The sequence below is a fragment of the Halyomorpha halys genome, unplaced genomic scaffold (genome assembly GCF_000696795.3).
Source record: "Halyomorpha halys isolate HHAL.00 unplaced genomic scaffold, Hhal_1.1 Scaffold216.1, whole genome shotgun sequence".
In the NCBI taxonomy this organism is placed as follows: domain Eukaryota; kingdom Metazoa; phylum Arthropoda; class Insecta; order Hemiptera; family Pentatomidae; genus Halyomorpha; species Halyomorpha halys.
The window spans coordinates 20459-29495 of record NW_027114440.1 but is presented as its reverse complement, the minus strand read 5'-3'; the positions used below and the strand labels follow the sequence as shown (position 1 = coordinate 29495).

The 9037-nt window shown below is 30.4% G+C and overlaps 1 protein-coding gene across 1 annotated transcript; it reads left to right on the top strand.

Moving 5' to 3' along the window:
* Window positions 1-868: 868 nt before the first annotated feature.
* Window positions 869-1317, top strand: LOC136796823 (uncharacterized). The gene is made up of 2 exons (XM_067051626.1): window positions 869-1024; window positions 1141-1317. The coding sequence occupies exons 1-2, from the start codon at window positions 869-871 to the stop codon at window positions 1315-1317; spliced, it is 333 nt and encodes a 110-aa protein (XP_066907727.1).
* Window positions 1318-9037: the final 7720 nt, after the last annotated feature.

Genomic DNA, 9037 nt, shown 5'->3' with positions numbered 1-9037 from the left:
AAGGACCCTAGGCGAATATGAATATTAATCCCACCCTGAAGAGTAATATTCATAACAGTATTCAGAATGCATTCCTAAGGGACTATTTTCCTTCAGTTAGGAAAAACTATAGGAGCAAGAAGAGCCCTAAGTGCTCTTAAGAATGTGCAGCGATCAATCTCGGCCTCGAATAAAGAAGAGACCATAGAGGATCCACTTTGGAGACAGTTGTTTTCTTTCCAGAGCGGCCGCATATTTTTCCAGTGCTCTCCATTCAGCCTGGTCTCTGCATAACTGTAACTCAATGGGAAAATAGCTGAGCATTTTCTACGTACTTTCTGCTTATTTTGTGTACCTTTTCAGAAAGGAAAGACAACTTATTCTTTTAACTCTCTTTAATTAGCCTCCAGTTTTAAAAAATAAGTCAAATTAATAAATTATCTTCAATATATACTCTATAATATTAATATGATACTTTAATAGAATATTTAAATATACCTCATGTTTCACCAGTGTTCTCAAACAATGGCTAACAAAAAGAATAATGGAATGTGTTGAGTAAGAAAAAGCAGGTTTTAGGAAGGGATTTTCGACAGTGGACCACATTCAGACTGTAAACCAAATCATCGAGAAAGCAAATGAATATAACTTCTCTCTATTTGTTTCCTTGACTTTAGGAAGGTATTTGACTCTATTATACATTCAGAAATATTTAAGGTACTAAGATTAATAGGAATAGAGGATAAATATATTAAGATAATAACAGAGCTTTATAAGGAGAGAGACAGCATATATTATTACTTAAAAGAAAGGACAAAGCTTTGATATTGAGAGGTGTGTGCGACAGGGTGATCTGCTATCCCCAATTTTATTTGTTCTTGTGTTGGAGATGGTGTTCTGGTGTCATGGATGGAAAAAAGTAGGCATCAAAATAAATGGAAAACGGCTGAGCAACCTACGTTTGGCAGATGATATTGTGCTCTTTGCAAAAGGCATGGAACAACTGAGGGAAATGATCAAGCGGCTTCTGGCATTGTGTGAAGAGGTTGGTCTTTATCCGAACTACCAGAAGACGAAACTTATGACAATGGCGTAAAAGAGGAGTGTGAAATTAACAACCATAAGTTGGCATATGTTGAAGAATATATTTATCTGACTCAGTTAATATCATCCACGGATAGAGTAGCAAAGGTCCAGAGGAGATTGACACTCGGTTGGAATAAGTTTTGGTTACTTAGGCATATAATGAAGGGAAAAACAAGTATTGACCTTAAAAGGCAGGTCTTCGATAGTTGCATTAGTCCACTGGTCCTTATTGATGCCAAGCGTGGTCACTGACTATAGCTCAGAAGAAGAAATTACAGGAGTGCCAAAATAATATTGGAAGAAGCATTGTGAACGTGAAGAAAAGAGATAGAATAAAAAATTCTTGGATCTAGAAAGAGACAGGACTCACTTAAGCACTGAAGATGACAAGATTGAGCAAATGGAAATGGACAGGGCATCTCCTTCGATGAGAAGATGACAGATGGTCAAAAATTGCAACAGAATGGACGATACGACCTTCAAAGAAGAAGAGGACGTCAAAAGAAAAGATTGAGCGATATGTTCAAGAGGATTGCAGGACCCCTCTAGTGGAGAGCTGCTAGGGACAGGGATATCTGGAAGAAAAAAGGGAAAAACTCGCCTCTCAATAGGGCTGGTCACCCCGGGAAGTGCTCACTATTACTCCCCAAAGGGAAGGCCTATGCAGGAAAGGATACAGAAAGATGGAAAGAAAATTGATAGAAGTTAATGTTTTGTCAACTATTATATATATAAATTTATTTAATTTATTTTTTCTCTCCATCTTCTTTAAATGTTTATATTATATTTTGTAATGATTTTAATTTAACTGCATAAATAAAAGGCTATTTAATTTCATTTCATTCATTCATTCATTGTTTGATCAAGGTACATTTGATTATGAACCTTTGCTCACTCGTTAGTATAGGACAAAGTACAAATTCCTTTCGAATTTAGTGCTAACAAGATTATTAATTTTAAATGGTTCCATTCTATTTTTAATTTTTTCTTTATATTGACAAAATAATATTGTATCGATATGGGCATGTATCAACATAGACAGCTAGTACCTGTGTTATTGCAAAATTTGTTTTTAAAAGGTATAATATATACTATTTTTCTTCTATTAATGATAATATAAAAATATCTGTACAATTATCTATTTTTTTTAACATAGTTAAAAATTACAGAGAATTCTGAAGACTGAGTATTCCGAGACGTCGGTGTAGTTGAAAAAATAAACATTCGGAATCCATGTTAATAAAAATAACTTATACACGATTTTTATATTTTTTAATACGCTGACTTTTGCTAGATGTTTTATGAAAACTAGCTTTTTTTTTCTTAACCAAACACACGATTCATCTTACTTAATATATCTGCAGAAGTATAACCCTTTCATGTCTTCTTCTTTTATTTTTTTCTCATAAATAAAACATTTGTTGTTTGTATGCTCCTTGAATTTTAATTAAAACGTTAAGGAGTATATCACTGTTTTTACTTTATAGTTTTTTCAACCTTATAAGAGGACTTTGAGATTTATAAAAATTATGAGAGAAAACTCATCTTTCTGTGAGACTAATTCATACATGAAATATGAAAAAAAAAAAGTACAAGATATTGAACTAAAGCATGGAGATACTGGTAAATATGCAGATTTTTTTCATTTTTTTTAAAAATTACAATACAAAATTTTTATATGATCCTGGTCCAAGATATCTATATTTCTGAACAATACGCTCCATATTCAGTCCCACACCAATAACTCACTGAGCTGACAAACCAAGGAGACAAAATACGAAAAATATTCATGTTTTAAAACCCAGAATCCATAAAATAATCCCTATTTTTGTAAATATATGGACTTAAATTACGCCTAGGATCCATTCTTCTAAATCACAGTCCATTTATTTATAAAGATTAAGTTTAACTGTTCTAATAACACTTTAAACTGGTGGAAACAGTTTCATCACAATTAATTGTAGATTTTATTTCCATTATTTACTGGAAATCGTTAAATACATCATAACAATAATGTAAAATTAATTTTATCTCTCCTTTCGATCCTAACAAAAACGATGTTACATTGTTCAGATCCTAACATGACTGTTTAACATTTATTATTTTTTTAACTTCTATTTATAACAGTATACTGTGGTACCAAATCAATCACATATTCTAAAACAAAGAGGAGGTATGGTTACTAGCATTTATTTTTACTGTTTTTTTTTTTAAACGATTATGGCTTGTCTATTGTTCCCACTAAGATTTCTGAGTTCTCTTACTTTAGAACCGATTTTTTTATTTATTTTAAAATTATTAATAGGAAAAGAAGATTTAAGATAGTTTAATCGTGCAAAATTTAAAAAACGCCTAAAATTGGAAAACGGGTAGGAGCCCACCATCACGCCCTCCGTAGTAGCCTTACATATCTGACTTTTCAATAACAATTATAGCGAGTAGGTTGGTCGATGTACGACATGCCACAATTTCACATATGGATATCATAAAAAAGCAATCCTTCCCCGCCGGAGCCACCGCAATAAGACCTCCAAGGAGCTACGGTCCTATGTCACTTTTGAAATATTTGCTTAAAACAGAAAGAGGAGACTTAAGATTGTTTAATCCTGAAATATTTAAAAATCACCTGAAATTGGGAAACAACCAGTAACACTAATACAAATAGAAAACCAATGTAAATTCTGGAAGATAGATGAGTAAAATTTGAAAATTATTTTATTATTGAATACCTCTCATATTACTCGAGGTATAATATTCCAATATAATACATCAGAAGATAAATAATAGTCAATTCGACTTAAAAGGAGGCGTTCCAAAATACCAGGATATTTTTATTTTAAAAAATAGAAAAAAAAAATTATAAGTTAGATATAACCTAGCTAAAGAAGTAAATATGTATATCTAATATGGCAAAAAAAATTAAAAGAAATAGCGTTATTAAAATAGATGTTTTAAATCATAGAACTTTATTCCTTTATACTGAACTACATAATGTTCAGGTTAATTATGTATTACATTAGAAGATCAACAATGCTTCTGACGACCAATCAGGAGATGAACCCAGTTGTAGGGCTGGTAAGCGCAACTTCTCGAACATTACATGAATGTTTGAAGGCACTCACAACTTAGTGGAGTAATATTGCCGATAGACAATATAGAACGTACTATACACTATGAGACCACTAACTGCACACTGGGGACCCGAGGCACGAAGCTATAACAAGCTCATTCGGCTCATTAATGCTTCTAATACTCGGAGTTGCCTCGATTAAATCCTCTAATTATTGGATAACCTTTACTCTTTAGCAAAATTTAAGGAATTACGTGTGTAAAATAACTATTTTTTTTATCAATCCTTTAATCGATTGCTATAATTCACGATTATTATAAACAGAAATGGATTAAGTATTTCAGACATTTTTTTCCTCAAAAATCTCTGTGATATGTATCGAAACATTACCAAACAATAAACAATCATAAGACATTACTTAATTTCTCACCTCATTTTCTTCCATTATACCTTTCTTAAATTGGATAAAATTCTTCAATATCAACAACAGATAAAGAATATCAAATAGCTCACCACTAAATAAGTTCGATTAAATATCAGCTGTCATGTATTTTTCCCATACCAGTCTCCAGCACTAAGCTAAATCGGATCGGTTAAATTGCCGTAGGGGGATTAACTTTTCCCTGACAGAACGGATTAGGGAAAGTTGGGAGCAGGGGATACAGTGGGCTTTATCCGATAATATTTTCGATACGGATACCCTGCTTCGTTCTCTAAATACATTCTGCATTATAAATAATTAAATATTAAAAAAAAATAATAGTTGATTTTCCAGTTTATAAAACTTTTTTAATTGAGTATTCATTCCAAGTTATGAATCAATGAAAACTTTTATAAAGTTTATTGTTAGAGGGCTTCTGCCAATTTAATTTAGGAATAAGCCTGGAAAATACAGAATTATTTTTTAAACCTTTTTTTTTAACTTTATCCGAGGCGTAGAAATAAAATGTTAGGCTATAATTGGAAGATTGAAAACAGGAAGGTCTATGAGGTATCTACGAATTTTTAGCCAGTCAGTGTCACACAAATTCAGGTATAAATAGAATGGAAAATGATATATTAAATATATTTGATCAAAAATAGCACATCTCTGATCAACAAAGACTTGCCTAATAGGTATAGTTCATTAATCCAAGACAGCTCACACATATACTGACTTGTAGACAATTTTATAAGTTATCTGCCAGATGGTGACCACAATTGCAATTTTTTTTTGTTTAACATAAGATTTAATAACAAATTAATAATTAATAAGTAGGCCTTGAGTGACAGTAGATTTACTACCACGACGTAGTAACTGACGTTTATCACGCTAGATCTTATATTGCTGCTGTACTGAAACAGTAAATGTCATCGTGATGGTAACTGACAGTTTATAATATGGCAGCTGACTACAAGTGTTTCCATGCTAGTGGACATTAACGTGACAGTAACAACCTTACATGTGCTGTTATCTATCATCTATCATCGTAGTTTGTAGTAGGTTAACCACCGTAACATGTACTTTCAATAGGCTTAGTTCAAAATTGTCATGAAAGTAAATGTTGCCTTAACTGCAACTATTATACATTGTAACTACTACAATAACTGCGACAGTTTCTACCGTGGCTGTAAATTGTCACTGAAAACTGGCTTTACGTGACGTGTATTCATCATGACATCTATCATGCACCTTACACCATACTAGTGATGTAATAATTACCCAAAACTTAATTATTTGCTTCAAAAAGAAAACGTAAAAGTACAATTTATGTAAAGAGTAATTTTTATTAATTGCCGTTAAATAATTTCTATTGAACAATATTTTAGGATAAAAATTATTTCAAAGAGTTATCCCTTAATTTTAAAAATAAATATACTTTCATAACAGTTATTCATTAAATTAAAAATTATGTATTATGAAGTAACTATTATTGTGAAATGTATCGAAAACAATTAATAACGGTTTTGATTAATATCACAGGTATAACTGGTACAGGTTATATTAGGCATACACATACGACGTCATACGAGCATTTTAGTATTCTCCTTCAGTTTCAAGTTAGGTCTATTAATTAATGTTCTTATCACACTTTTCCAGCCTGTTACCGAACTCACCAAGTTAATGGCTATATAACTTGCGAGGGTTGTTTAAAGCCTATTTATAATAATTTTATTTATTTATTTTTTTAATTTCAGCTATAAATTTACTTAAAATATAACGTTTATTGGAAAGGATCAAGTAGAAATTTTATAGTCATTAAATAAGAATAAATTATCGAACAATAAAATTATTTTTATAGAACTGAATAGTTTTCTTTAAAATCTACGGTGACATTGTTTTTCAGTAGGGTTTCTCAACTTTTGTTATCCAAAGAAAAAAAAAGATCAAAAAAATTGATGAGTTCTCAACCAAAAATTAATATATCTATTTCTCTAAAGTAAAGATTTTTTTTAGAGATGAAAATTCCTATAAATTAATTATTACAAAGGTGTTTTTTTTATAAATGAAAATTCTACTGCAAGGCATATCAAGTTTATTCCAGAATTTAAATTTCCCCCAGCCTTTATAGAAAAAAAATTCAAAATAAATGTAACTCATCTATATGACATGTAACTGTTATTGTGAAATGTATCGAAAACAATTAATAACGGTTTTGATTAATATCACAGATATAACTGGTACAGGCTTTATTAAGCAGACACATACGACGTCATCCGAGCATTTTAGTATTCTCCTTCAGTTTCGAGTTAGGTCTATAATTAATATTGTTCGCCAATAGTGAAAATTATTGCGTCATTATGAACATCTTTTCATAAACCGATTTACTTCGATGTATATCATCATATATGATCATAATCTATGATTTTTGTTAGGGATCATGGCGATGTGAGATTTCTATTTATACATATACATCTGCCTCCACTTCCCACTGTTTCTTCATCCATACGCAGGGCTAAGAGGAATAAGTGAGCTGTAGTATAAATGTGGACTTGCATACCTTGATATCGGTGTCTTGTCTCACCTCTTTTCTGTTTAGGAAGGTTTTATTTATGGGCTAAAACATTTACCCATCAGGATTAAACCAATCTAGTATTTCTGAGTCATTATAGCCAGACTCTTCCAGATAATTCCGAAGGTACTGGAATGTTTTGAGCTGTTCAACTCTGACCCCGTTTATCCTTAGTAACCTCCTTACTCTCCTGGTTTTTTTGCTAATCTGTACTACTTTTGTCTTTTCAGCACTAATTTTCAAACTAACGGACAGCAATTCATGTTGAAGAAGATTTAGATTGTACAGCAGGGTTCTATAATTATTTGCTAACACTGCCTTATAATATATAATTAGAACCATATAACGCACAAGTTAAGTTTTTTTCCCGTAATAATTCCAATTTGATATTTTTATTACTGATAACTAAATTAGAGGGATGTCGCCATTGGTCTTAAGTAGCATGTGTAATAGCATTTCATTGTTAATAAAAACATTTGTTTTAAATGTATAATTGAATTTTATAGGCTATTAGACGCATTACTATCACTGCTTATTAGGTATTTCTGCTGCAAGACTGATTCACGACAGAGTGTAGACTTAAACGAGAGAAGTCAAATCTAAATGATAGCCTTAAAGCGTTTTCGATCAAAGAAAGGATTAAAGCTGGTGATCGTAAAACAAGCAGTTAAATTTATCTTTACTGGCCACTCCAAAATATTGAACAGATAAGACTGGTATTTTTTATTTATGGGGAAATTGTTAAGAAAAAGGAAGCTTGGCTATTTTTATTACTTTAAAAATATTATATCAATGGTTCATATGAATTAACGTACATTGACAAATAATACATAAATTCTGAAAAAAATTACTATTTAATTTATACATAAATTAAGTTCTCTTTGTTTAGCAAACTTGAATATTCTTTAATAGTAAAATGACCTGGAACTCATTAATTTAATAACTCATGGGTTTAAGAGTTTAAACTTTAATGACTTAATAAAATAAACATGGTTATATATAACTTAAGTAAATAAAACTTACTTATATAAACTTATATATACATATATATATATATATATTCTGTAAGAAAAATTTAATTTATTCATCACTAAGCATTGCTTTTGTGTGATATTTTACAAATCATGCTTAAGATTTCATTTTTCATGCCTATTGAAGCAATGAAAATGTATAGAAAACTTTTGGATTTTATTATAGAAAGAAAAGTCTAAAATAACAACAAGTTTTAATTTTTTTTCCAACGACTGTCCGATTTGGACACTGTAAAATTAATTAAATAAAAAATGTTGGCGTCCGACTGCTGCCTCTCTAATTGACAATACAATGACTTGGGATGAATTACAAGCTATACACAGACCTTGAAGGCTTAGTAGGATATACATAATAATATAATATATATAAAAATCGTTATTATTAGAGAACTGGTACTTTTCTCGCAGCATATTTTAAAATGTGGGAAAACAGGGTCATTACTTATATGAATAATTTATTATTTTAATAATTATCAATAATTAATTTTTATAAAGGATTTTAGAGAGAGTCCCATATATGCAATTCTGTATATTCGTATTAAAAAAAAAAAACCGTTTGCATATTAAATATTTTCTGTACAGCAATGAATTATTTTTTCTTCCCAACAGTATATCACTTGCTAGTACTTAAAAATTAAAATTAAAACTTTTATAACCAAAATTATTTTTTTGTCACTCTTGAAAAAAAGGGATTCCAAAGTTACATGTTTTCCCACTATTGCTGACGATAAACAGTTTTATTCTATTTTTGTTTGTGTTTATTTAATCAACAAGAATTTTAATATTCCTGTACTGTCATACATGATTTTTTTTTTTAAAGTTGTTTTTTGTTTAAAAAAAAACAACTATATTTCTACACTACCTGTAACTTCATTCGT